The 26,897-nt window shown below is 57.4% G+C and overlaps 11 protein-coding genes across 11 annotated transcripts; 3 read left to right on the forward strand and 8 right to left on the reverse strand.

Moving 5' to 3' along the window:
* Nucleotides 1-171: 171 nt before the first annotated feature.
* J3D65DRAFT_79088 (NAD-dependent histone deacetylase SIR2) lies at nucleotides 172-1,985 on the reverse strand. Its single transcript, XM_066804192.1, has 2 exons — nucleotides 1,622-1,985; nucleotides 172-1,563 (listed from the first exon to the last, which is right to left on the reverse strand). Exons 1-2 carry the CDS (start codon nucleotides 1,742-1,744, stop codon nucleotides 439-441), a joined length of 1,248 nt encoding a protein of 415 aa, XP_066652731.1. The 5' UTR covers nucleotides 1,745-1,985; the 3' UTR covers nucleotides 172-438.
* Nucleotides 1,986-2,227: 242 nt separating this feature from the next.
* Nucleotides 2,228-3,912, reverse strand: J3D65DRAFT_670537 (aspartic peptidase domain-containing protein; the record flags this gene model as incomplete). Its single annotated transcript, XM_066803297.1, has 3 exons — nucleotides 2,228-3,192; nucleotides 3,245-3,753; nucleotides 3,806-3,912. 3 exons carry the CDS (start codon nucleotides 3,910-3,912, stop codon nucleotides 2,228-2,230), a joined length of 1,581 nt encoding a protein of 526 aa, XP_066652732.1.
* Nucleotides 3,913-4,135: 223 nt separating this feature from the next.
* J3D65DRAFT_79108 (aspartic peptidase domain-containing protein) lies at nucleotides 4,136-6,486 on the reverse strand. Its single transcript, XM_066804193.1, has 3 exons — nucleotides 6,086-6,486; nucleotides 5,470-5,987; nucleotides 4,136-5,402 (listed from the first exon to the last, which is right to left on the reverse strand). The coding sequence occupies exons 1-3, from the start codon at nucleotides 6,202-6,204 to the stop codon at nucleotides 4,360-4,362; spliced, it is 1,680 nt and encodes a 559-aa protein (XP_066652733.1). The 5' UTR covers nucleotides 6,205-6,486; the 3' UTR covers nucleotides 4,136-4,359.
* A 342-nt stretch (nucleotides 6,487-6,828) lies between these two features.
* J3D65DRAFT_558479 (putative general stress protein) lies at nucleotides 6,829-7,941 on the reverse strand (the record flags this gene model as incomplete). The annotated part of the gene is made up of 3 exons (XM_066797366.1): nucleotides 6,829-7,146; nucleotides 7,202-7,516; nucleotides 7,570-7,941. The coding sequence occupies 3 exons, from the start codon at nucleotides 7,939-7,941 to the stop codon at nucleotides 6,829-6,831; spliced, it is 1,005 nt and encodes a 334-aa protein (XP_066652734.1).
* A 271-nt stretch (nucleotides 7,942-8,212) lies between these two features.
* Nucleotides 8,213-8,849, forward strand: J3D65DRAFT_679788 (uncharacterized protein; the record flags this gene model as incomplete). Its single annotated transcript, XM_066803692.1, has 1 exon — nucleotides 8,213-8,849. One exon carries the CDS (start codon nucleotides 8,213-8,215, stop codon nucleotides 8,819-8,821), a length of 609 nt encoding a protein of 202 aa, XP_066652735.1. The 3' UTR covers nucleotides 8,822-8,849.
* Nucleotides 8,850-9,545: 696 nt separating this feature from the next.
* On the reverse strand, nucleotides 9,546-10,972 carry J3D65DRAFT_635175 (amidase signature domain-containing protein). The gene has a single exon (XM_066801288.1). It carries the CDS (start codon nucleotides 10,851-10,853, stop codon nucleotides 9,621-9,623), a length of 1,233 nt encoding a protein of 410 aa, XP_066652736.1. The 5' UTR covers nucleotides 10,854-10,972; the 3' UTR covers nucleotides 9,546-9,620.
* Nucleotides 10,973-13,112: 2,140 nt separating this feature from the next.
* On the forward strand, nucleotides 13,113-16,782 carry J3D65DRAFT_635179 (Hydantoinase/oxoprolinase-domain-containing protein). Its single transcript, XM_066801289.1, has 2 exons — nucleotides 13,113-15,063; nucleotides 15,115-16,782. The coding sequence occupies exons 1-2, from the start codon at nucleotides 13,358-13,360 to the stop codon at nucleotides 16,706-16,708; spliced, it is 3,300 nt and encodes a 1,099-aa protein (XP_066652737.1). The 5' UTR covers nucleotides 13,113-13,357; the 3' UTR covers nucleotides 16,709-16,782.
* On the reverse strand, nucleotides 16,747-18,576 carry J3D65DRAFT_79332 (pyridoxal phosphate-dependent transferase). Its single transcript, XM_066804194.1, has one exon. The coding sequence runs from the start codon at nucleotides 18,179-18,181 to the stop codon at nucleotides 16,784-16,786; it is 1,398 nt and encodes a 465-aa protein (XP_066652738.1). The 5' UTR covers nucleotides 18,182-18,576; the 3' UTR covers nucleotides 16,747-16,783.
* A 354-nt stretch (nucleotides 18,577-18,930) lies between these two features.
* On the forward strand, nucleotides 18,931-20,811 carry J3D65DRAFT_558190 (general amino acid permease AGP2; the record flags this gene model as incomplete). The annotated part of the gene is made up of 4 exons (XM_066797345.1): nucleotides 18,931-19,133; nucleotides 19,206-19,277; nucleotides 19,334-19,488; nucleotides 19,562-20,811. The coding sequence occupies 4 exons, from the start codon at nucleotides 18,931-18,933 to the stop codon at nucleotides 20,809-20,811; spliced, it is 1,680 nt and encodes a 559-aa protein (XP_066652739.1).
* J3D65DRAFT_79364 (C6 transcription factor OefC) lies at nucleotides 20,670-22,553 on the reverse strand. The gene is made up of 2 exons (XM_066804195.1): nucleotides 22,354-22,553; nucleotides 20,670-22,298 (listed from the first exon to the last, which is right to left on the reverse strand). The coding sequence occupies exons 1-2, from the start codon at nucleotides 22,422-22,424 to the stop codon at nucleotides 20,927-20,929; spliced, it is 1,443 nt and encodes a 480-aa protein (XP_066652740.1). The 5' UTR covers nucleotides 22,425-22,553; the 3' UTR covers nucleotides 20,670-20,926.
* Nucleotides 22,554-23,358: 805 nt separating this feature from the next.
* J3D65DRAFT_557728 (PXA domain-containing protein) lies at nucleotides 23,359-26,731 on the reverse strand (the record flags this gene model as incomplete). The annotated part of the gene is made up of 2 exons (XM_066797330.1): nucleotides 23,359-26,131; nucleotides 26,184-26,731. The coding sequence occupies 2 exons, from the start codon at nucleotides 26,729-26,731 to the stop codon at nucleotides 23,359-23,361; spliced, it is 3,321 nt and encodes a 1,106-aa protein (XP_066652741.1).
* Nucleotides 26,732-26,897: the final 166 nt, after the last annotated feature.

Genomic DNA, 26,897 nt, shown 5'->3' on the forward strand with positions numbered 1-26,897 from the left:
AGATTTGCCAGATCTTTTGTTGCTCCACACGCCGTTGAGTGGTCCATGGAGACTGGAGAGTATGTGCAGGTCAATCCGCCTCGTTGATCCTAGACTGCTGAATAATTCATGTCGCAAGGCTCAGACACGCGGAAGCCCTGCGCCCAGTGGTACAGGGCAGTGATTGTGTCGTCAATATAGGTCTGCAACCTGGGCCTGAATGCTGCCAGTCTGACGTGAGCTTGTAAGAATTCACAATGAATGATGTCGAGACATCGACAGCTGGAAGTCTCCTCTCTCCGAAATAGTGTGAGCAATACAGGGGATCCATAGCGGAGAAAAGTCATTTCCATTGCATCCATTGCCAAGACCAAGCCGCCGAAGATGGACAAGTTCGAGGCTCGAGCTGTTTTTTGGCCCCATGTGGATCGTTGATCTCCCGATAGCCACACGGACCAATCACAGAGAACCTTTGCTGCCCATGTGCGGAAAGACGTGGGCCAAACCTCCCTCGTGAAGATGTTTTTGAGGGACCTTGGGAGTTTCGTCGCGCGTGATTTGGTCAGGTACTTGCTTTTTGCTCTCGGAGCTCGTGTCCAGCACGTTTCCCATCTCCGGAGAATGCTCCAGCACTTTTTCCGGCTCTGGCTCTAGCGCAGCTGGGGCTGGGCTGGACGAGGGCTGGTCGTCAGAACGCCGTGGCTCGTCGCGCAAGAGGTTTGATGAGATTCGGAGGGTCTCGTCCACATCTTTGGTCAGTTTTTCAATCTCCTCCTCGACAAGCTCGTCCTTTGATTTGGCCTCTTCTGGCTGTCTGCCGAGGTCCGCAGCAGCCTTGGGAACGGTCATGCGCCACAGCTCTTCCAACTCTTCTAACCAGCCACATGCCTTTGCCAGTTTCCTCACGCCGTCGTCGCAATCACCAAGCACGAGGACATCGTCACTCCTGGAGCCAAGACTTCCCACTTGCTCCTTGTTGACCAACACGCGCGGCACATTTACCGATACGAATCCCGGCAAGCTGGCAAACGGCTGCACGGTCAAGCTGGTGCCCATGACGATGGCCAGATCCGCTCTGGCAGCCTTGCCTCGATTCTCGAAAAATTCCGACGGAAGCTTTTCGCCAAAAAAGACAATGTCTGGCTTGACCAAGCCGTTGCAGTCGCCATTCAAACACCGAGGCACCTCCTTGTCCTGAATCGCCTTCCGCATCTTGTCGTCGGGGTAGGGCGACTGGCAGTCGATGCAGCGCTGCTTTGCAAAAGATCCATGCGCTTCGACAATCTTGTCGTCGGGCACACCAGCCTCGCGCTCAAGACAGTCAATGTTTTGTGTGAACAGCTTCAGCAAGATGCCCTTGTTGTGTAGGAGCTTGATAAAGGAGTGGGCAATTGTGGGGCGGTATTTTCCAGGGTACAGCTCTTGCGCCAGCGTATAAAAAGGCAACGGGTTCTTGCGAAAGTACTCTATATCGAAGACGGCTTCAGCGTAAGGTAGGTCGAGGCGCGCGAGATTGGCGTAGAGACCCGTATCGGGACTGCGGAAGTCCGGTATGCCTGCAGAGGTGGAAATGCCTGCGCCGACCTGAGAATACAACGTCAGCCACGGAAAGCCATCATCAGGCTTCAGCGACGTTGCATACCATCACCACGACTTCTTTTGCGCGTCCATTGCGGAGATATTTGCCGACGCCTTCGACTGTGCGACTCTCCAGCGTCACCGATGGCTTGCTTTCATCGACGATGGTGCTCTCTTCTTGGCCCATCTTGCACCAATTTTTGCCTTTTCCAGCCTTTCCTCTGTCGGGATTTTTTCCTTTGGCTGGCTGCGATGGCTTGCCGCCCTGGCGGTGAGGTTTGTGCTTTCGACCTATCGTGGGAAGGTAGTTGAAGAAACGGCGTATGCGATGCACTTTGACTGAAAGTTTCGAATGTTTGCGACGGGGATAGTTGACGGTTGGCGATGGTGTCGTGGTGATGAAAGACGCTGGCAACCTAACGGGACTGCCCGAACCGCCGCCAATCTGTATGACTAATCCTCCGCGGGCAACTGCGACCCGTTTCCTCTCCTTCTCAACCCTCACGTCTTTCTCGCCAACCTCCTCATATTTACTCGAAATTGTGTCTATTGTTTCATCGAGTCGAGGATCCACAGCAATTACGGAGCCCAGACGGCTCCGTTGCAGATGCTGGCCTCCAACCCGCGTTCTACTACCAAATTTCTCAACTTGCGGAGCAACACTCCACCTTCATCTTGACCGCGCACTTGTCGGTCTCTCTTCCGCCGTTTGCCCCTCATCAGCTGGCAATTCGTACAACGGAATGCTTCCCACAAGCTCTGCGTCTTCCCCTGCAGAACTGGCCATTTCGTTTGGCTTTCCAGTGCCCGCGAGCTCCTGCTGCTCCTTACCACTAAGCTCCGCCCATGGCTTGCCTTCGCCGTCCAACTCTGGCTTCCTATCGAGTGCGTTGACGGAAACTTGTCTCTTTTTGAAAGGCCACAACCTACGCAACTTGGCATATACCAAGTACCCGACAGCTGCGAGAACGGCAACAGCTGCTATGACGATTCCGACGATTTTGCCCGTGTCGAGTATCGGATGCGCCGGTCTGTCCTCTGAATCGATAAACATTGGTTTGAAATCTTTATCGAAGATGGCACGTCCAATTCTGAAAAAGTTCTGGTCATAATCCGCGAAGAGATACGTCTCCTGCAAAAAGACGCGCCCCAGGATCACTGACTCGGACGGCCTCATCGCGAAGTAAAGCCCTGATGCGTTAGTACTCATGTTCGACCCAAGGCCTGCCGTCAATACAAAAGCCGAAAAGGGGAGCGTAAGGTCCTCGCATGGCTCGTATCCGCACATGCTGAACGAGATTTTGTAGTCTGGCGACTCCACATCGAGGTCGTCGGGCACGGAATAGAGCTCACGTTCTGAATCCCAGGTCAAATTGAATTCGTTTGCAATCACCCAGCACCAGTATTCCGGGAGCCACAGGTACGGCAGCGCCGGTTCTATTGTGGCCTTCACAGCAGACTCTGCTGATCCTCCGGCCCCAAAATTCGAATAATTGTTTGACCGGACTGTGATGCCTTCGAGGACCACTTGAAAAAGTGAGGATGAGTTTGTGCTTATTTCGTTTTTAACGTATACAGTGAAGTTGGCTCGAGACAAGTCGTATCCTCCGAACGTAAGGCTAGCGGAGAAATTGCCTCGATCTAGGTAAGTTTTTCTCCTCTCGCTAAATTTTGAGGCAAGACTTACGACGGAAAGACCCTGCCGTGTAGCCCCACCTGGCCGCCATCTTGGAGCCATGAATGTCGTCGGATATGGAACTGAGGCTGTCAGTGATACTCGAGTATTGTCGACTAAACGTCGATGCAGCCGTGTTGTTGGGCGCGAGCCCCATGAGCCCCAACTCAAACGTCGATCCGTCCATCAGAGCCACGGCTTGACCATTGACTGTGCCAGTCTTGGAGGTAGGAAGAGCTGCAGATTGGAATCCAAAGCTTCCAGAGACGGTCCCGAATCCGACATCGTTTCCCAATTCGAGCGAGTATTCTCCGGCATTGGCCCAATCGCTGCTTGCGTTGATTTGCAGCAGACCTCCATGTCTCTCCGCGCAGTCCTTCGTCAATGTATTGACGCACGCCGAAGAATCGACTGCGAAGATGGCGGCAACGGAAAAGGAGGGAAGCAAACGGACAGTTTTCCACCCCAATGCAGTGTTGAGCTTGAGCTCAAAAGTCGACCAAGGCCCGTCGCTCCCGTCCCTGTAATCATCAACATCGTGCGGCCCACCAGCAAATGACTGTTTCGGCTTACCAGTGTCCACTCGGGTCAATCGACAGGACATTTGGATTTTCCCACGATGCTGCAACTCCGCAAATGAGGAATGCAGCCCATGTCTGCTTCCATGCGAGAAGAATCATCTCCAAGCCTTATTGGAAGTTTTACCTCCCGCGCAGCATGGTTCCGCGACGCAAGGCTTTTTGTCACGCCGCAGGGCTGGGTCCCTTTTCTCTGAACGCACCACAGGAGCTGACCAACAACCGCGTACGACCTACTTCCAAAGACGGCCTTAGCTGTGTCATGAATGGAACGCTTGGCTCCAGAGAAATAGCCCCCAAAGATTGAAAAGTGTCGTACAACACCACTGCAAAGAAGAATTGTGGGAAACTGGGCCTATGAGATGCAGTCGCGCCTCTCACAATACAACACAGGCTGGGACTTGCGCAACAACAGTCCTTGCGAGCTGCAACTATCCAACGCTCACTGGTGGAGGTCGAAAGGACAAACGCCATCCCTTTCTTTCGCTACACATGAAACAGTGAGGCCATCTAGGTAATGGTCGCACAACTCCATCAAGCAACACGCAGCTACTTCTTCGGCTTCGCGGCCTCCTCGACACCCTCGACGTCCTGTCCTGGGAGCTCATAGAGCGGAATACTCCCCATGAGCTCCGCATCACCGCCAGACTGGCAAGGCGCCAGCTCGTTCGGCTTGTCAGCGCAAGGCATCTCCTTGCGGTCCTCTGTGCAGCTCATCTCCGCCCGCGGCACACCTGCGCCGTCAAGCTCTGGCTTGAAGCTTGCTGGCTCTTCTCCTTCGACAGCACTGGCAGCAGTGGTCGACGCTGCCCTAAACGGCCAGCGCTTCTTCGCCTTCGCAAACGCCAGATAGCCGACTGTCGACACGGCCGTGAGCACGGCGCTGACGATGCCGGCGATTGCGGCGCCGCTGAGCCCAGAGCTTTCCTCCGCTGGCGCTTGCACTGTGATGACTCGCGACTCGGCCGTCGGGTCGAACATGGTCTGGGAAATGTTGAAGTAGTGCCGGTCAAAATCCGCAAATATGTGCGTCTCCTGCAAAAACGCGCGGCCCAGCGTGCTCGACGAATCTTTGGACGGCTTGATCGGGAAGTAGCGGCGGGGCTCGTAGCTCGTCGACATGTTGTCGCTGGCGATGGTACCGTTGGGGTTCTTGATGAGCGGGTAGCTCGCCGACAGCGCAAACGCCGCGTACGGGAACGCAATTTCGTGGCAGTTCGTCTCTTCCGGGTCGCAGATGGTGAAGGTGATGTTCGGCCGCAGCGCCATCAGCGCCTCATGCGCCGCATCGCCAATAAAATACAGCTCGGACGCAGGGTCCCAGGACAAGTTGAACGCCCGCTCGAAGCCGCCGCAGATGGCGTCGCTGAGGAACAGCGCGGAAAAGGCGGGTTCGATGGCGGCTTCGAATTTTGCGCTCGAGATGTTTTGCACCCCGGCGTCGACGCCTGAGATGCGTATGCGCTGGATCTGCACCGTGAGCGCCGTGAAGGCCTTGTCCGAGTTTTGAACGACGGGGATTTTGACGGATGTGTCGCTGTCGAAGCGCGACACGTCGTAGCCGCCGAAGATGAGGCTCGCGGTGAAGTTGCCTGGAGCAGCGTCAAGTGACTGCCATGCACGCACGAGAACCAGCACCACCACAAAAGGAAAACTCACGATGAAACGCGCCCGCGGTATAACTCCACGAATTCCCCGCAATGCGGCCCGTGGAATTCATGCTCTGAAAAAAACTCGGCATGGGCTCGCTATAGCTATACACATTAAACGGACTGGGCGAGATGCCGAAGCTGCCGACCCAAAAGTCATACTTGGCCATGGCGGCGACCGTCTGGCTGCTGATGATGGGCTCGGTGTCGTCCCAGGTCAGGCCGACGGTCTCCTGGCCAAAGATGCCCTGCAGGTCCAGCTGCGGCGAGCCCTGCGACCACGTGAAGTCGCCCATGGGCGCCCAGTCGGCGCTGGAGGCGTACGAGAACATGGCGCCGCGCGCGGCCGCGCAGTCGGCTTGGGTTAGATTGGAGGTGCTGTTGGTGCTGTTGGTGGAGGGGCAGCCTGACGGCTCGACTACGAAGATGTTGCTGAAGAAGAAGGACGGGAAGACTCGCACGTGTTGCGTGTTGTTGGTCGGTCCGAGACGCAGGCCGAAGGACGACCACGGCCCGTCGTTGCCGTCCCTTTTTGTGGTGGTGCGTTGTTAGTTTGATGGCTTTCTGCTGCGGTGTTTGGGGGAGGTGTGGTTGAGTGGATGAATGAATGGACGGGCTGCACACACCAGTATCCGCTCGGCTCGAAGGTGATGGGCGCGGGTATGGGATTCTGAGCCACTGCCCACCCAACCAGACACAGCAGACATATCCCCCACGACGACCTCGTTTGCGGATGGACCTTCATCCTTTCCTTTTCTCTGCTTTTTCCGCGGAACTAAAAGAAAGGGGGTGAGATTGAGGGCGTAGGAGGGAGGAGCGGAGAGCGCGGGACGGGGCTGTTGAAGGGCGGGGAAGAGCGTCTTCATCGCACAGGGCTGTCATCTTACGATGCTGCCTGCAGTTGCATGTCCTATCAGCGCTGCGTTGTGTGGTTGTCACTCGGAAGTATCTTGTTCACGATCTTGGCTTGCTGCGACATGCCGTCCCTACGCGTCGTGTGAGATGGGTGATAGGAGAGGGGACTGGCTGCAGCATAGAGAAATGAAGCATCGAGTAAGAAGAGGACGACTAAGAGAGGCTCAGCAACTACGCGTTGGATGTTTGCGGCAGGGTCAATATGGCTTGGTGTCGAAAACCCAGCTGTAGGCGCGGACGCTGAGGTCCGGCTCGGTAGGGGAGCCGAAGGCGCAAGGTACAGTACAAGTATAAGTAAGAGAGGACCAAGACTTCTTCAGCGTCGTGCCACCAACAAGTCCAACTACAGTATAAGCAGTCAGCTTGTGCAACGAGACATGTGATAGGTGATTCTGCACTCACCTTATCCCATCCCTTGTCCTACTATTGGCTATGCCACCGCATAAAGATTCATTCAGTGTATATACTCCATCCCGCAGTCGCCCATCTGCTCAAACATGTCTTCGCGCCGACTCCTCTTCAGGACGTCCTCGATCTTTTGCAACTCGCCGTCGTCGAGGCTCCATCCATATACCTTCAGATTCTCCTCCGTACGATCGCTGACGCCAAGACGCGTACCAACAATGACAGCGCCCACGTACGCGTGGTCCAAAACCCAACGCGTCGCCACATTGGAGACGGACACGTCGCGCTTGTCTGCAATGGCGTTGAGGGCTGCGAGCAACTCTTGGAAAAGATCCCATCCTCCCCACGCCACAATCTCCTCGTAGTACTGTACTCCATCAGCAAGGCTCTCCTGAAAGAGTGCAAAGAGGAACATCACACACCTTGCGATGGCTAGGCGTCATGCCGTCGCTATAGAGCGCCGGCGCCGGCTGCCCGACCCATTTGTCGGCCAGGAAGCCGCCGCAGAGCGTCCCGTACGTTAGCAGTTTGACACCGTGCTTTGCGCACAGCGGGCCCATCTTGACTGTCGGGCGTGAGTCGATGAGCGAGAATTGCACTTGGTTCGTAGCGAGGGCGATACCAGCAGCAAGTGCCTGCTCCATCTTTGCCGTGTCGAAGTTCACAGCACCCAGAGACGCGGCGCGCGTGTCGTTGTGCAGGTACTGTAGCGCTTTGATGTGCTCTCCGTTTCCGTACTGTGCATGTAAAGTCAGTCGTTGACGGGCGGAAAGAAATGAGAGCAGATTACATGTTGGACGTAGAACTGGCACAGATCGATGCTTTGCGCCTTGATATTCTTGACACGCTGAGCCAGCGCCGCATCCATCACGTCGTCCGTCGGATCAACCTTTTCAAAGAGGCAGATTTTGGTGGCGCAGTAAATCTTGTCGGGCTGCTCGTGCCGCGTCCGAAAGCGCCCAAACAGCAGCTCAGCGTCGCCGTAGTGGTCAGCCATGTCGAACGCGGTGAAGCCGGCGTCGACGAGCGCTTGGAAGTGCCTTTTGATCTTGGACAGCGGCGCTGTGCCCCACTGCGGACTGGAGCATTGCCAGAGACCGACGAAGAGGCGCGGGACGCTGCGGGAGCCGATTTGGAAGGTTTCAATGTCGGTGGTGGGCATGGTGGTGTGTTTGAAGGGCAGACTCCGATGCTGGAGTTGAGAATGTCATGATTGTCAGTTGGTGGTGGTGGTGATAGGGAGAGCGGAGGTGCTGCCGTCCTGTGTGGGGCTCTGCTACCCGCAGTTCCTTGGATGGAGACCAGTCATGCAAGCTCCCCACTTCTGGCGCGATGTATGTTTTGCAGTAGTGCGGCTATACATATGTCAACCTCCATCTCATGTGGAGGAATGGTTGTAGCGACGCCAACAAGAATCCCAACAGCCAGCCATCATGACCACCGACGCGCCGCCAGCCGCGGCCAAAACATCTCACGTTAATATGATGGTCGACACGGTGGTCGCAAACCTCCCGGCTGAGGGCCTGCGTTCCATCATCCGCAGCCAACTCGCAACCACCCCGGCATTCACGTCGTTCTTCATCGACAGCGCGCAGCGCTACCTCTGCGACACCAACAAGGCCGTCGGCAAAGTCTTTGAGTACAAGCACGACAGCGCCGGAACACCGCGTCCTGTCGCGACAGCCGAGTACGGGAACGTCTTGCGCCGAATTCGTGCCATGGTTGGGAGTGGCCTCGTTTCCAATGCGCTTCCGCGCATCAACGAGATTCTAGAAAAGACGTTGGCGCTGGAGGGCTGGGATCATGGGTCGGAGTGGGAAGAAGAGCTGATTGACAGCTTGTCAGAGCTGGAGGGCGACGTTGTGCAGAGTGTTACAGCGATCCAGAAGGTTTTGGTCGCGCGCGGGTTGACCGAGGCTGAGAGGGAGCTGGTTTTGGGTTTGGCCGAGGCTTTGAAGAAGTGCAAGACGCTGGCAGACGAAAAGGAAGCCGAGGATCTGTTTGAGAGGGGCCTTGAGAGTGTTGAGAGTCTTTTGAGCTGAGCGATCAGTGCTGGAGCGCGGAACGAGGTTCTTTAGAGAGCAGCACATGTTTCTGGACCCTGCAGTCTTGCAGCTTGTTGGTCAACGAGCTCTCGAGAGTTCCTGAGCTGTTTAGTAAATGCCGACAGCCGCAACACCGAGATCCGGTCACTACGTTTGAAGTTGGCTTTTGGGCGGAATCATCAAGGATGATCCATACCACGCTGCACGTCACAGCAGCCTTGTCTCAAAGTTTCGTCCCTCGTCTCGCGTCAACCGTCTTCAACCTCTGTCCCACGACGCCTTGACCCTCGTTCGTGCTCCATCTGTTGTTCCATCGTTTGAGCCGGCCGAGTTACGGACGAGTTGCGAATCTGGGGTAGCCTGCGATAAGAGGCGCGTATCTGGAGAGCTGGCGTTTCTTGCCAGACTGGAGGCCGCACCGTCGCCCTTCCATTCGATTTCGACTCGTCATGATTGGCGAGAGTCCAGAGTCAGCGCGGGCCTCGTGGCATCGTGTGCAGCTCGACGATTCGGATGTGCGATCGAGGATCTGCGAGGCCGACGCTTTGGCATGCGTGCAGCATCGTCTTGGTGAGCCTGCGGCGCTCTATCGACCTGTCGCATGGCTGCCATGGCATTCGATTTGGCACACGGTTGACACTGATTTGACGAGCGGATAATGACAAGCGGAGGGTCCAGAGGTTGAGGTGGAAGATGAGGTCTGCTGAGGTGGTGGACGAGAGGCGTTCCACAAGTCCGGGTCGATTATTCATCGTCTATCTGCAACCACACACAACCCACGTCGCGTCGCGTCTCTCTACCTTCCATCCCACTTATCAAGTCCGAGACCGCCAACCTCCCACGCCGCCGCCGCCTTGAGGATGCTCTCCTCGTCGAATCTCCTGCCAATAATCTGCATGGCCACCGGCATCTTCGCATCCCCGTCCTCGGCCTTGCCCCAGCCTGCCGGCATGCTCAGCGCCGGGTGACCCGTCACGTTGAACTGGCACGTATTCAGCGTCGATCCGATTGCCGGCTTCATCTTGTCCTCGACCGACCCGTCCAGCGACGGGTGCTGGCTGTGCATGCGCGTAATCACGGGCGTAATCAACACGTCCACCTCTTCCAACGCCCGGTCGTACGCCGCACGCAGCTCGTGCACGTGCATCATGGCCTTGCTCGCCAGCGACGCCCCGTCTGGCCGCTCTTGCAAGAGCGTTGCATTGAAGACCATGTTGGCCGAAGCTGGATTGTGCCGGTCCAACATGTCAAAGGTCGACTGCGAAAAGGCCGGAGGCGTCACGTCCGGGCAGGGATAAGACAGCAGCGGAGGTGGCATGTTGCGCATTCCCAGAGTCGCGATGCCGGCGCGTGTCGCAATAGTCCAAATGGACGGGCCCAAAAGGTGTTCCGGGATCGAGATGTGGCTAACCGACGCGCCAGTCGACTCGAATTGCGCAATGGCTGCTTGGACGACGCTGAAGATTTCTGGGCTCAGGCTTGGAACTGCGAGCGATTCGGTGATAACTCCAATGCGGAGACCTCGGCCAGCCGTCTCTGCGGTCCATTCTCCAGCAGACTCTTTGGTAGCCCTGAACGACGCCAGTTGTGCTGAATAGTCTGGCACCTTGTGCCTGAGCGGTGTCTCGGGCGTACAGCGCGGATCAATCCCGTCGTATCCTGCAACAACGCCCAACAGCGTTGCAAGGTCCTCCAGACTACTCGCCATCGGGCCCGTGTGGTCAATCATTGGGAAAAGCGAGAGGATTCCAGAGTACGGCACCAGCCCATGGGTGGGTTTCAGGCCGTAGATGCCAGTGTACGCTGATGGCAAACGAATGCTGCCACCTTGGTCGCCCCCTATCGCCATGTCCACGCCTTCTCCGAGCTCTTCATCGATGGATGGCAGTCCATGCCGTTTGCGCCACTCCTTGACTTGGTTGATGGCCACTAGAGCAGCGCAGCCACTGGAGCTGCCACCCGTGGTGTAGCCATAGGCCCAGGGGTTCTGAATTGGGCCTGTGTAGGACGTGAAGGAGAGGGGCGACATGGAGAGATGCTCACAGTTGGCGCTACCGCTGACTGTTCCCGCAGATTCAAGGACGCGCTTGACGACTATGGCATCAATCTTTGGGACAGGGTACTCCGACTTGCCCGTCAAGATTTCGGGAGTTGTTCCGCCAGTCAGCGGCACACCACCGATGGATACATTGTCTTTGAATGCGACAGTGCGGTTGGCCAGCCGCTTGTCTTTGGGCGAAGGAGACTTGATCTCAGACTGAAATCTACGTCAGTCTTTTGATTTCGACACTTGTCAAAGAAGCTACCTACCCGATGACTCCAGCCATTGAGAGGGTTGGGCTTTTGCTTGTACCACTGTCTGGGCAGCGTCTCCGCTTCAGGCTTGAGTCTTGGATCTTCATATTCTGGGAGATCCGCAACTTGCTGCGCCGTGGCGTCCAGTCCATTCAAGAGGTGCCGGTAGTAGTCTTCCTCTTCGGCAGGAATCTTGACATTATGCTTCGCCGCAACTGCGCGCAGCCTCTCAATGTCCACTGCATTGCTTCGTCAGCCGGCTCATCACAGAATCCATTCAGCATTCTGACATACCAGTGGCAGGAGCGTTGCTAAGAAACACGACCGACATTTTCCCAATCACTTCGGAAGTTTCAGATAGTCCTTGGAAAGTCGCAATCCGCAAGCTGTGTATTTGTTCTCGCCTTTGGGCGTGCTATCTCGACCCAATCTCGGCTTCCAATCCCACGGCCCACGACCGTTCGAGGCGCGCGTCTTCAGATATGCGCGAGGAGTGGGGGCTGACCAGAGGATCAACAATATGGGGAATCCGTGCGGTACCGGTAGTCCAGCTTATCTGCAGACTCGACTGGCCGACCTATCGATACGGGGTTCGATGGGTTTGTAATTCGGGCCCCCTGAAACCAATCTTTTGCGGGTAGGCACTCGAGCAACGATTTGCCAAAGAAACTGTCGACTTTGGTAAATGAAGAACTAGACGAACAGCGGCCCTCGAGAGTGAAGTCTACATTTCCCTTCAAGGTTTTGCTCTGGTTATTTCCGGCTAAATTCCGTATTCGAAAGTCGTTACCGCTAGGACCCTGACGGGATGTGGAGAGCCTCAAGCTGGGGCTGGTGGCCTTAGGCTTGCGTTGCACTTAGTCAGCAAACACCCAGAGTCCTCCTATTCACGCCTCCAAACGCTCTGCATGTCAAAGGCCACAAGCGGAAAATGTTAAACGACTCAGACTGGCCCGAAACTAGGCCGGCGGCCTGCTGTGGTGTCGTTGCTCGGCACCGAGTACCGATGTGTCGGCATCCACCAAGTGACCACCAACTGGCCATTGAGGACGAGGTCGCACCCACGTCTATCAGCTTATCGCTCCACACCCCCGTTTGGTCACAGCCGGGCCAAGATAGGCGTGGATTCCATTGGATGCTTTTCCACAATGTGCAATGGGAGACACCGAATTGCCATGGCCCAAGACCGTATCTATCGGCTCGCTGCGTCCGTCGACGAGGCGCCGCTGACTGCGAGGCTGCGCGAGGCTTGCTATTTAAGACACAAGTCCGGCGTTTGGTCTGTTGTGCTACTCGTGATACCCTTTTCGAATTTCCACAGCCTTCTCCATCATGTCGTCGAGTTCAAGAGGTTACCGTCTTGGTGTAGACGTCGGCGTAAGTGCGCATTTGGAGTAGTAAAACTTTCGAAATTCTCACGCGCTTTTGCAGGGAACGTTTACAGATGTCTGCGTCATTACGCCCGAGGGAAAGACGGTCCGCGCAAAAGTCCCGACCAACATCGTCGACCAGAGCGTGGCAGTGAAAGAGGGTGTCGACCAAGTACGAAGTCTATTAAAAGAGCAGTATGGCTGGGACGGCAAGTTTGAATACATCCACCACGGTACAACCACCGCCACAAACGCAATCTTGGAAGGCAAAGGCGCAAAGACGGGCCTCATTGTCACTTCTGGCCACAAAGACATTCTCAGCTTCCGAAGATCTCAAATCCCTGGCGGCCTTGGAGCGTGGATCAACTGGCAGCAGCCCGCTCCGGTGGTACCGTTGGAGAGAACGGTCGAGGCACCTGAGAGAATTTCGATCCAAGGCGAGGTCGTGAGACCACTCGACGAAGTAGCGTTCCGCAAGAGCTTGCAAGATTTGAAGAGGCAGAAGCCAGAGGCCATTTCCGTCAGTTTGCTCAACTCGTTTGCAAACAACGCCCACGAGGAGGAGATTAGGAAAGTTCTCGAGGATGAGTTTGGACCTGAAGTCGAAGTCGTCACTTCAACAGAGATCCTGCCCGAGATTCAAGAGGTGAGTTTTGTGATCCGCCAAAGATGGACATACAACTGACGAAGCTAGTACGAACGTACTGTCACCACCACCGCAAATGCTGTCGTCAAACCCGTGGTGAAGAACTACCTCAACAACCTGAAGAATCTACTGAGCCCGGACACGGACACATTACGAATCCTCAAGTCGGATGGCGACCTGACCTCCGTTGACCTCGCCGGCCAGCAACCCGTCAACATCTTGATGAGTGGTCCCGCGGGAGGTGTCATCGGTGTTGGACATGTGATAGCTAAAAACACTCCCTTCAAGAACCTCATCACCCTCGACATGGGTGGAACGTCAACAGATTGCGCCTTGATTCCCGGCACCAACGCCGTTCTGCGCCGCGAGACTGTCGTCGGCCATCTGACTGTCAAGGCGCCGTCCGTGGACGTGCGAACCGTCGGTGCTGGCGGTGGATCTATTGCCAACTACAACAAGCTGACCTCGACACTTCGCGTTGGCCCTGAATCCTCCGGAGCACGGCCTGGCCCTGCGGCGTACGGAAAAGGCGGTACCCTCGCCACGGTGACTGACGCAAATTTGGTCCTGGGATATCTCCCGTCCAAGCTTTTGGGAGGAGCCTTCCAGCTCGATGTCCAGGCTGCTGCCACGGCTGTCGAGTCGATAGCATCGCAGATGGGTCTGGGTGTATCCCAGGCGGCCGAGGGCATCATCAACTTGGTCAACGAGACCATGTACGGTGCGCTGCGTCTGGTGTCTGTCGAGCAGGGCTACGATCCGCGCGAGTTTGCTCTGGTTGCTTTTGGAGGCGCAGGTCCTCTGCACGCAAATGCCGTCGGCAAGCTGCTTGGGGCCTTCCCCGTCATTGTCCCTCCCGCCCCTGGTATTCTGTGCGCTCAGGGCGATGCCACAACAAAGATGTCGCATGAGCAATCTTGCACGTACATCAAGGTGTTGGCCAACACTTCGGCAGAAGAGCTCAGGGCTGCGTTTGATGAACTCAAGGTGGGATGCACAGACACGATGAAGAAGTCGCTCGCCACCGAGGACCCGGCCCTGGACATTTCGTACCAGGTAGACATGAGATACAAGGGCCAGGCCCTGACGCTCACGGTCGACATGGTCGAGGCGGACATCATGAACGACACAGACACTCTCTTCGCTCTCCTCCGCCAAAAGTTTGCTGCCGTCCACGTGCAGCAGTTCAGCTTCTCCCTCCCCGACACGATCGACCTCGAGATGATGCGCCTGCGCGTCAAAGCCACAGACGGCTCTCCTGAAGTCACGATTCAATCCATCGAAGCCGCGACCTCCTCCACGCCCCCCGACTCAGCCATCATCTCGCGCAGCCCCATCGTCGTCAACGGCGAAAAGGTCGAGGCAACCTTCTGGGACAGATCCGCCATCACCAAGAAGGGCTACCGCATGTCTGGACCGTGTGTTATCACCGAGATGGACAGCAACACGCTGATCCTGCCCGGGTACACGGGTGAAATCGACGGCATGGGCAACATCCTCATTCGTCCCGACGACACTGTGCAGACGTGGGCGGAGGAGCTGGTCGACACGCCGGAATCGGCGCGTGAAGCCGTCGAGCGGAACCCCCTGATCCCTACCCTCATTGCCAGTTCGCTCGGCAGCATCAGACGCGAAATGGACACGCTGATGCTGCGGTGCGCAATGAGCCCGGCTATTCGTGACCAGCAGGACGAGTTCAACGTCATTACGAATACAAAGGGCCAGATGCTTGTGGGGCAGTTTGGCAGCTTCATTGCCCAATTTTTGAAGAATTGGAAAGGTACGATTGAGGAAGGCGACGTCTTTGTCACCAACGACACGTATGAAACGGAGGGTGCCGTGTCGCATCTCAACGATGTGATTGTCATGCTGCCTATCTGGTATCATGGCAAGATTGTGGGATGGGCGGCCAACTTTGGCCATTTGACGTAGGTCTTCCATTCTTCTCTTCTGGTTTAAATGCTGACAAGTCTCAATAGGGACGTCCAAGGCAAGGTTCCCGGCTCCATGAGCATCAACGCCTCCACCATTTTCGAGGACGGTCTTCAAATCCCGCCAGTCAAGCTGTACTCCAAGGGCCAGTTCAACGACAGCTTGCTTACCGTCTTCTGCCGCAACAGCCGCATCCCCGAGTGGTTCCAGAGCGACTTGACTGCGCTTGTAGCAGCATGCAGAACCGCGTCGACACGCGTCTGCGAGCTGTGTGACCGCTTCGGCCTCGAAGTGTACCAGGCCGCCACCGACGACCTGCTCGCGCGCTGCCGCTCGGCAATCAGCCAGATCATCGAGACCAAGATCGGCGACGAGCGGTCCAGCTTCACCGACTTCATCGACGACAACGGCCACGAGGTGGGACCGTGGGCGATATCGTGCTCGATGCAAAAGGTGGGCAACCGGCTGGTGTTTGACTGGGACGGCACCTCGCCGCAGTCGCCCACGTCCATCAATTACTACCTGTCGACGCCCATGTTCAAGATGTTCATCGGCTACTTCTTGCTCGCCATCTACGACCCGCACTGCGTCGTCAACGACGGCTTCCACGACCTGGTCGACCTGCAGATTCCCTCGGGCACGATTCTGCGTCCCATGCGTCCCGGCTCTCTCTCTTGCCGCACCCACCTTCTCGGCCGCATCATGGACGTCATCCAGGCGCTTTTCGGCCAGCGCAACCCCGCATACCGCGCCGCCGCCGGCTTCTCCGACTCGCCGCATCTCTTCTACTCGGGCTGGAAGCCCAACGGCGAGTGGTTCCTGCTGTACCAGATCGGGTTCGGCGGCGTGCCGGCGCGGCCGCTGGGCGACGGGCCCGACTGCCACTGCCTGTTCCCGGCCATCAAGAGCATCCCGACCGAGAACATCGAGCTGTACTTCCCCATCATCGTCGAGGCCAACGAGGCCGTGGCCGACAGCGGCGGCGCCGGCTTCTACCGCGGCGGCAACGCCCAGCGCACCCTCTACCGCTTCCTGTGCGCCGGCGAGGTCAGCATCCACGACGACCGCTGGCTCACCAAGCCGTGGGGCGTCAACGGCGGCGCGCCCGGCTCGCGCTCCCGCAAGGCCGTCTTCCGCAACAGCAGCTACGGCACGCCCGCCGCGCCGCAGCACTACGAGATCCTGCCCAGCAAGATGGACCACCTGGCCGTGCAGCCGGGCGACGTGCTGGAGTGGATAACGTGGGGCGGCGGCGGGCTGGGCGACCCGCTCACGCGGCCGGCCGAAACCGTCGCCCTCGAGGTGCACCGCCGGCTCGTCACCTTGGACGGCGCCAAGCGCAAGTACGGCGTCGTGGTCAACGCGGGCGACTTCTCGGTCGACGAAGCCGCCACCGAGGCGCTGCGCGCCACCATGCGCGCGGCCCGGCCCGCCGGCTGGAGCGACGTCTGCTACGACCGCGGCGGGTCGCTCGAGGAGATTCTGGCCACGGCCGAGGAGGAGACGGGGCTGAAGGCGCCGCGGCCGCAGTGGGAGCGCGATCCGTATGGCCCGCACATGAACGAGGTGTATGTGAAGGAGTGGTTCAAGACGATGCGGGAGCGGGGCGGCTGGACGTTGGATGACGTGGGGAAGATGTAGAAAGGGAAAGAAAGCTTTATAATTCGATTCGCCTTGCATATTACTCTTATTCGCGCCTCTAAAGCCACCTATGTATCAGTTTAGATGGATCAGCTTACCATCGGCATCTAGATATCCCTTGGCGACCACATCGACTGCTCGTCTCAATCTCCTGACAGACTCCCGAACTTCTTCCTCCGTGATGATGAAGGGCGGCGACACCACCACCGAGTCCATCTTCCAGGTCCCGGGGAACCCCATGTTCTTGAGCACAAGCACGCCCTGCTTCTCCACCGCCTCGTCCACGACCCGATGCGAGAAGTCGTCGCCCATCGGGAACGGTGTCCGCGTCGCCGGGTCGCGCATGAACTCGACAGCCCACAGCAGCCCGCGCCCGCGGATGTCGCCCGTGAGTGGATGTTGGCCGAGCTCTTCGCGCAACAGCCGCCCCAGCAGCTCGCCCTGCTTTCTCACGTTCGACAGGAGGTCGCGCTCTTTGATGATCCGCTGCACTGCGAGCGCGGCCGCACACGACGTCGGGTGTGCCTGGAACGTGTGGCCGCCCGCCAGCGCGCCTTGCGGCGTTGCAATGGCGTCGAAAATGCGCTGGTGGACGAGGACGCCAGAGACCGGGATGAAGCCACCGCCGAGCGATTTTCCAATCATCTGCAGGTCCGGCCCGCGAATGCCTTCTTGCTGCCAGGCGTGCAGAGTGCCCGTCCGCCCCATTCCGCATAGCACTTCGTCGAGGACCAGCAGCGCCCCGTACTTGTCGCATATTTCCCGTACGGCCTTGAAGTAGCCCTTGACGGCAGGAACGGAGGCGAGCGTCGAGCCCGCAACCGTCTCGGCGACAAAAGCAGCGACGGTGTGCGGGCCCAGCCGCTGGAACTCGGCCTCAATCTGTTCGACCAAGCGCGCGAGATACGCTTCATCCGACTCGCCGTCCCGCTTGCCGCGATAGGCACAGCAGGCGTCGACGAACGAAACATTCTCCGACATCCAGTGCCGGTACAAGTCGCGGCGGCCCGCGTGTCCGGTGATGCACAGCGCGCCGAGCGTGTTGCCGTGGTAGCTCTGCCTCCGCGCGACGAAGTTGACGCGCCGCGTCTCTCCCTTCGCCGCCCAAAACTGCGTCACCAGCTTCAGCACCGCCTCGGTTGCTTCGCTGCCCGAGCCCAGGAAGATGGCCTTGCTCAGCCCGCCCGGCCGGCCTTCCAGGATGTGCGCCGCCAGTTCTTCCGTCGTGTCTTCGCAGAACCCGCCGCCGGAGAATAGGTAGCCGATTTTGGTGAGTTGTTTGCTGACAGCTTCGGCTACCTCGGGCACGTTGTGCCCGATGCAAGCTACGCCTGGCCCTCCCGTGGCGTCGATGATGGTTCGGCCGTCGTCGAGGGTCAATGTCGTTCCCGAAGCGGAGACTATGCGCAGAGGCTTTTGAGAGAAGGAGCGGTGGAAGATGCTGGAGCGTTGGAAAAACTCGTTGAGCGCCATTGCAGAAGAAAAGGAGGTGAACGGACGCTATTCAGTCGAAGTTCAAGGAAGTCGGCGTGGACATGTGGCCGGGGTTGACGTATTTGAAGGAAGAACAATGCTCTTGATGCCGACCAGGTCTTTCTAAATAGAGCGACATCGGGAATTGACACGCCACGCCGTACGGCTCCATCAAGAACGTGGTGTAGTCATGGACCCTTTCCAAACACTGAGCTTGTGCCACCCGACGATGTTGTGCCTTGCACCGCCAGCCAATCAAGAAAAGCGCGCCAGAACCGCCCAGCTAAGCTTTTCCCTAGCGTCCACTCCGCCAGATCTGGGCCAAGCTTTGAGTGTTTGGTACTAGGGAACCTAGTCATCGACGACATGGTTTATCGTTCGAGATATGACCCCAGCCGCGTTGTCGACGCGTTAGCCAATCACAAAATGCCCGCTTGAGCCGCCCGGCTAAGCGCGCTGCGCAAGACACCTCAACACGATGGGCGCGCGGTGGTTGTGGAAGTCAGTCAGTACCTGAAAACAAGGAGTTGGACCTCGGAGACCTGGCCGCCAAACGGAAGATAAGGATAAGGATAAGAGTTGATCCACACGGTGTGGAGTAGTTCAACACTGCGATTACCTACCTACTCGACCGCCTTTATGAGGCGCCGGTTCCGCAACAACCTTCGACGTGCAATGAACAACGTCCCTGCGTCTTGGCCCGCACGACAAACCAGGCCATTTTGAAAGACTGCTTTACGACCGTCGACATGCCGGATTCGCAGCGAACGCCGCATAGCGGCTCTCCTGATCAGAAAGGAGCCACGGGCAAGGCCGGTCCGAGAGTGGATTTCGAAGAAGGCGATGTTGGCGATGTGCAGAGCGGCCATGTGGACGCGTCCGACCACACGCACCGACGACTGAAGCCGCGGCATATCCAGCTGATTGGCATCGCGGGCACGATCGGCACTGCGTAAGACCCCTCGAATTCAAATCGATTTGACAGAAAAAATGCAGTTCGCTCTGACGCCCCTTGTGAACGCAGGCTATTCGTCAATATTGGAAAAGGCTTGCTGAGCGGTGGACCCGCGAGTTTGTTCATGGCGTACTGCTTGTGGTGAGTAAGAGAACTAAGGACTTGTCGGTGAACTCGCGCTGAGCTGACGGATGCAGGTGTCCCGTCATTCTAGCCATTTCCCTCTGCATGTCGGAAATGGCGACGTATCTCCCCGTCTCGTCGCCCTTCATCCGCTTTGCAGGCCGGTTCGTCGACGAGGCATTCGGCGTCGCGGCGGGCTACAACTTCTTCCTCTTCCAAGCATCGCTGTGTGAGCAAAGACCCTCGACTATGCCATCCCATCTCATCCTGACCGACTGGCTGCGGCTAACACATCGCCACAGTACCATTCGAGATCACCGTCTGCAACGTGGTGATACGGTACTGGACCGAGGCCATCCCAGTGTGGGCCGTGTGCCTCGTGTTCCTCTCGCTGTACGCCATCCTCAACTTCGTCGCCGTCAAGTTCTTCGGCGAGGCCGAGTTCTGGCTGTCAATCGGCAAGGTCGTCCTGATCGTCGGCCTCATCTCCTACACGTTTGTCGCCATGGTCGGCGGCAACCCGCGACGTGACGCGTTTGGCTTTCGCTACTGGGACGACCCTGGTGCTTTTAGAGAGCTCTACCGCGAGGGCGACCTCGGCCGCTTTCTGGGCTTTTTGTACTGCCTCATCCAAGCCGCTTTCGTCATTGCTGGTCCCGAGTATGTCTCGATGACGGCGGGCGAGGCCGAGAATCCGAGAAAGGTCCTCCCGAAGGCGTACAAGTCCATCGTCTGGAGGCTGACGACTTTCTTCGTTCTTGGCTCCCTGGCTGCTGGAATTGTCGTGCCGTCGAATGACCCGAAGCTGAAGGAGGCGTACTCGAGCAGCAAGGGAGGCGCCGCCGGATCGCCGTACGTGCGGTCGATGGACATCCTCGGCATCCCGGTCTTGCCTCACATTGTCAACGCGTTGATCTTGACATCGGCCTTCAGCGCCGGCAACAGCACGACGTACTGCGCAACACGCACCCTGTACGGCATGGCTCTCGAGGGCAAGGCGCCTCGCCTCCTGGCAAAATGCAACAACGCCGGCGTGCCGTACTACTCGGTTGCGATCGTCCTGTGCTTTGGCGGCCTCTCCTTCCTGCAGGTTTCCAACTCGACCGCCGTCGTGCTCAACTGGTTCGTGTCCCTGGTCACAGCCTCCCAGCTGATCAACTTCTGCGTCATCGCCTTCACCTTCACACGCTTCATGAACGCATGCGGCGCCCAAGGAATCTCCAGAGACTCGCTGCCGTACAAAGCACCGTTCCAGCCATACACGACCTGGTTCGCGTTCTCAGCCTGTTTCGTCATGACTTTCATTGCCGGATACAGCATCTTCATCGACGACAACTTCACCGTCCCAGATTTTCTCTTTCAGTACATGATGGTCGGCGTGTTCCCGGTGGTGTTTGTTTTCTGGAAGGTGTTGAAGAAGACAAAGTGGCTGAAGCCTATTGAGGTCGACCTCACGACCGGCGTGTGGGAGATTGACGTTTACACAGAGAACTTTGTGCCCACGCCATCAAAGACGGTGTTTACGCGGGCGCTGGATAAAATATTCAGTTGAGTGTGTGAATAGAGAGTCAGTAACTGTACTTGAATGATGACACGCGAATTCGCCGCTGCTATTACAAGCAAGGGCTCGCTTTCGATCGCTGTCGGTGAGAGGGAGAGATGCGATGTCAAACAATGGAAAGCTTCCACTGCCTCATGTCCAAAACATCACGCCAATCGACTGTCTCATTCGACAAACGAAGCTGCCAAAGCTCCTCAAGCACTCTCAGCGCGCAGTCGTAGTTGTAAAGGTATCGGGATGCCACGATAGACTTCATCTTCGTTCGTATCGCCTGCATGTCGTCGGGGTGGGCAATCTCTCCACCACAGATGAAAAGGGGGAAGAGCAACGAGCTCTCGACGAGGCTTTGGTGCGGAATCTTGTGTAGTCTGGCAATGATGCCATGGGCCAGCGAGGGAGCGTTGGTTTGGAATGCGGCGCCGCCTGCCAAGTTGCGACGGACGACTCGATGGAGGTGGATGAGGGCGGCGTTGCGATACATCTCGGCAAGGTCGACGAGACCCTCGGACTGGTCGACGTTGTCGCATTCCCAATCCAGCAACTCCTCTTCTAGCTTCAAGGCCCTCGCTCGAGAGGCGCCCTCGAAGAAGTCGTCTCGAAGTCGTCGTGCCTCAATCATATCGGCATTGAGCACACTCGTCTCTGAGATCAAAAACAAGAGCCGAGATGCGACGCCAAACAAGCTGTCCGGCGGCTCCTTCTCGCCGAAGAACCAGTAATGCCCCGCCACGAGGAGCGGCCGCGTATCCGCGGCGACGGCGGCCATGATGTCGTGGTAAGCGAAACTGCGCAGAAGCCACTGGCCCTCGAACGAGGCAAACGGACTGGTATCCCACGACGTCGCATCACCGCCCTTGTCGCAGACGGACCGCATCACTTGATTGGCGCCCGTGAGGTGGATGAACCATTGCCTCGTGTCGCCAGATATGCTCTCCAGCGCACACTGCACCAGACAACACGCCATCTCGATTTCCGGCTCGCGTTTGGCCGACGAGATCAACGTCGTGAGCGACCGCAACGCCCTTCCCCGGCATTGCAGAGCCAACCTCTCGTACGAGGCCTCGAGCTGGGCCAGGTGGGTCGACGACCAAGCTATGATGGTATCGAGGAGGGCGGGCGAATCCATGGCAAGCGGCAAGAAGACTGATATAAAGCAGTTGTTTTCGAGGTTTGTGGTGATCAATGCGGCGAGGGTTTGCGTGTAGTATCGCAGCACCACTCTTCGTTGCGCCGCAAAATCTTCAGGCAGTTGGATGCGTCCATGTTGGAGCCAAAAGGCTGAGACATCCGGAGTCAAGGTAGTCAAAGAAGCAGACGGGCCAGCCGGGTTTTGATGCTCGGCGGAGTGAGTTGTCCGAGAGAGAGATTGTCGTGGGCGACCGCGCTTTCGCGGCTGTGTGGGATCCTCTCGGCGGCAAATGAAATTCAGACGACTGCATGCGCCGCATATGGGATAGGCTTGATCGCATTTCTTCTTGCTGTTCGTTCATGTTGGCCAAGTGGTCGATGCGAGGAGTATACACTGAGACCCACCGGTCACGACACGTTAGACAGCCGTTGCGGAGGCGCTTTCGCAACAGGCTTGCTTCAACTTCGCTAGTCATGGGGCCGGCCTGTTGCTACAGAAAGCTGGAAATGGCGGGAGCGCCGACTGGCGATTGAGAAACGAGACTGGTCAGCCAAATCATCAGACATTGGGAAGTAAGGTTGGGTGCGCGCAAGCCTTATCATGGCATCTTCAACATGACCTGATGTTCGATTACGCCTGCCGTGGTCGGTCCCTCAACGGGTAGGGAAAAACCAAAGTCCGGCTCACCGCCTTCCTTTTTCAGCACCAAAAGCCCTTCCGCTGGCTGTCGAAATCAAGTGTGACCATTCTGATTGCATGTTGTATGTAGACGAGACCCTCCAATCTAGTCCGTCACCCACAGGCGCAAAGATGCAACTCTAGCGAATAAACAACAAGAAAAGATCCGAGAACGCTTTTTTCTCCTCGGCTCCCAAAAATGGCGTGGATTACAAAGCGAGCAGGACATGTAAAAAAGGGGAGGACGGTGATGAAAGATTAGAGAAGTGGTGGTGGGAAAACAAGCCGTCCAGCAGCCCCCAAAGAAAGAGCCCACGAGCCACTCGTCGCCTTCTGGTCTAGGTGTTTGATAATGGTCGTGAATAGCAGCAAAACAAAAACAAAAAGGCTACAAGGGTGTCATCAGCCGCTGGTGGTGGTGGTCGTACAAATCACATGAGAGAGGAAGAAAAGGCCCAAGGGTGGAAGAGGGCGGACAGCGAAGGTCGGAAGTGACGTTGGACGAGGAAAGAAGAAAGGTTAAACGGCAGGCGACATGGACTGCCAGTCAGTCTTGAACCCACCAAACAAAGTGTTTGTGAAGCCGCTTGCGCCATGGAGAAAAGAAGAAAACTGGAAAGAGAAAGAAGGCCAAGGGGGACTGGTACGACAAGGGCTCTGCGCCGGACCCAATAGGTACATCGAACTGATCGAGCAGGAAGAGATGACGTCGGTGAGACCAGGATGGATCTTCACGCAGCGACAGCTCTGACGCCCTGCAGGAGCAGTCCAAACATGAAACCGCGGGCCACCTCGCTGACCTGCAAACAGTCAAACACCTTGCCAAGTGCTTCGCCGGTGGCTGCCTGGCCCATGACGCTGGTCAGCGCCTGCGGCATGCCCCTCTCGATGAGGAGCTTCCTGGCCTTGAGGCGCAGCTTTTCCTTTTCCTCGTCGCTCATCTCCGGCGGCCAGGCTTTGAGCTCTTCCTCTGTGGGCAAGGTGTTGGCGCGCAGTTTCTTGATGTGGCTGGCAATTCCGGAATCGCCCGAGTTGGCCTCGAGGACTGTGTCTTGCAGGAGGACGCGAATCGACTCGAGCTGGGGATTCCCCGGGCGCAGGAGAAAGGTTTTGGCGGCATTGAGGAGGGTCTTGCGTATTTGCCAGGCAGAGCTCAGCGTGTAGAGTTCGTTGATAATGGCGAAAAAGAGTTCGACTGCCATCTGAGTCTCGCCTTCGTTCAAGGGCGTCTTTGACTTGGTCTCATCACCCTTCTTGGGCATCGTCTTGGAAGTATGACTTCGCGGTGCCATCTTGGGTGGGCTTTGAAGGTCGCTGGTCAGCGACGTAGCCACTGTAGATGCACGAGACAGTCGCCTCGAGTCGTCCCGCTGGTGCCAGGTGTTGCTTTTCCGCGCTTCGGGGCTCGAGGGATTGGAGGGGGGCCCATAGTCGTCAGGGATGTCTGAGGGGAGAGGTGGGAGGTTCAAGATTTGATCCCCGCCCATTAAAGGCGAGATATCGATGCTGTCTCTCCCAGAAGGCGCTCTGCTTGGTGCTCGGCTGTGTTCTCGACTCGACTTGCCGTACGTTGAAGATCTCGAGGACGAGCCGGGGCGAGTCTTTTGCTCGATTTCATCGGGGTTCCAGCTAGGCCGCCGCTCCATCTGTTGGATAGGCGCAGGTTGCTGGTCCACGACGAGCGTATTCCGCACGCTTTCTTGGCTTCTTCTCCCGAGTGGACTGCGCACACTCTCGGAGCTCTTCCTACCAGCCTGATTCACCGATATCATGCTTTCTGACCGCAGATGGCCGGGGTTGGGGAGTTCGGAGACGGTACTCTCAGCCCTCTTGTGCCTCGCAGCAGCAGTCTGGGCTGTCTCGTCCGATTTACTCAGCGTCGCACTGCTCGTTGTCCTCTTCTTCGGTCCAAGACCTCCAAGGACCCCGGTGACCCCACCGAACAGAGCCTTGCCGCCCCCAGCCACCTGATTTGGTGCCTTGGTCAAGGTGTCAAACATGCCCTTGCCCACGTTTTCAAACGCCGACGATGGCCAGCCAAATCCCTTTCCGGCAGCAGCCTGCAACCCCGTGTCCTTTTCGAAGAATCTCTTGATGCCCTCCGAGTCGGCCAGTGGTTGCCAGCAGAGCGCATCATTTAGATATCTCTCAAGCTCGCCACGCAAAGAGGGTTTTGTGTGGCCTTTCCAGGCTGGCAAGGTGGAGTGTGCCTCGTTGAAACCTACCCCAGCGACTACAGAGATGCGCCGCAGAACTTCATGAAGCGTCTCAAAATCCGTGTACTTGCGCGAAATCATCCACCCGGGGTGCTGTGTCGATGCTGGCTCAATCTGGATAAAGTAGTCCCCGGCAGGCTTCGACCGGATCGAAGACTTGTCACCAGGCACCGAGTCATCAAACATGGCAACCTTGGCGTTGTAGAGCGTTAGAGGCGGTGGCTTGGCCAAATTTTGCGGTGTTCCGCCGAGCGCAGTTGGAACATTGGGGTTCCCAATGACCTGGTCGAAGCTGGTAAAGGGCTGGTTTTTGGAGTCTCGCGATGCTGGCCTGCTGGGTTCGGCTGAAGGTTGGGGGTTGGCTGTCTCGGCCTTGACTGTGTCGTTATTGGTAGCTCTGCTCGTCATCACAGAGTCGCGAAGTGAGGGGTCCCGTTCCTCGTTGTCGCGATCACTTTGGGATGATGACGGTGTAGCGGCTCCCTGAGTTGTGCCGTCCGAAGTGTCGTCGTGGCTCTGTCTGGAATTTTCCCTGCCTTGGCTGCCTGCGTCCTTTTCTGGTTCATCACTTCCATGACGCTTGCGTTCGTCCTCCTCGATTATCAACTGCGTCAAGCGCTTGGCTTCCTTCATCGCTTCGTCCATTGCCTCTTGCGCCTTGCTGACATTGCGTCGATGGCTTCTGGCTCTGTCTGGCGAGTGGTCGTTCGCCATGTCTTCCGCGTCCTCGCCTTGGTCCTTGACGTCTTCCAGTCTTTTCCCAGTCGAGCCCTCGACGCCAGCATCAATCTCCTTCATCAACTCCGGCTCGCCCTCTTCCAGGAGATATACGATCCAACCATTGATCCACTCTGGCTTGGAACAATTAGTCACGGTCATTTCGAGAATGACCTTGGCAAGAATCTCCCTCAGAAATGTCCGCGCGGGCCGACAGTTGTACGTTTTGGGCTCGAGGTAGTTTTGCAGTATATCCTCAGCGACGGCATCCAGCTTGTTGGCCTGGTGTTTTCGATCCAACACATGGGCTAGCTTGCTGTCCGGCTTCGATTTTAGATATGTTTGTATTGCCTCGGGTGCAGCAGTCGTGGGAGAGGCGGCGATGGCATCAGACAATTCATTCAAGAAGACGATGATGATGGCGGAGGAGTTTGTGAGATATTCGAGAAAGAAGTCGGCGGGGCGTTTGCGGGAGAGATGGTTGGACACGGACAGAACAAAAGCAGTGAGGGTTTGGCGACAGGCGTTGGGAAAGGCCAGCTCGATCGGTACAATGGGCGAGTACCACCACCTGGGGCTCGTGATTAGCAGCATGCCACGGGTGTCGCGGAAGCGGAACTAACTTGACATAGTCACGGATCACGGCATCCGTCAATTCGTCCAGGGCTTCGGCAGTCTCGGGCTGAAAGGTCGAGTAGTCCAGCTGCTTGCCGGAGAAGAGCTGGACATCCAGATCGTCGTCTCTGCGGGCGGACTCGCTCTGCTTCTGCGCCTGCAAGTCCAGCACGCGCTTGATGATGTCGAGCGACGTCTCCTTGCGGCGCTTCTCCTCGCCGGCGCGCGCCGACTCGTCGCCAAAGAGTTCCTGGATGTTGTTCTCCCATTGCGCGTGGAGGACTATGCCGCCCACGACGCCCATCAAGACCAAACCGACGCGGCCCAGCACGAGGTAGGTGACGCCTCCGAGGCCGACCAGGCAGGCACCGAGGGTCTCGTTTGAAGCGGTGGAGAGGAAGCGCAGGGCATGGTCGGTCAGGGACTGGATGTCGACGAGAGGGCCCGGCGGAAGGCGTGGAGAGTCTGGGGAGGGCGCATCTTTGGCGGTCGGGGCAGGGAGTTGGCCGTGGTCGAGGTGGTTGGACGAGGTAGAGTCCTGGCTGGAGGAATCCATTGGGGCTGTCAAATCGGAGGGGGCATTTGGGGGAGCGAGGAGAGAAAGAGAGGTGCAGAGAGGATGACGGTGGTGCCTGAGATGGTGTGGCAGAGGGAGCTGAGGCAAGCCAAGGAAGGGGGAGTCGTGAGACTGACGACGTAGGGTGGTGGAGGTGGTAAGTAGA

The sequence above is a fragment of the Phyllosticta citribraziliensis genome (genome assembly GCF_038025025.1).
Source record: "Phyllosticta citribraziliensis strain CPC 17464 chromosome Unknown J3D65scaffold_10, whole genome shotgun sequence".
NCBI classification, from domain to species: Eukaryota; Fungi; Ascomycota; class Dothideomycetes; order Botryosphaeriales; family Phyllostictaceae; genus Phyllosticta; species Phyllosticta citribraziliensis.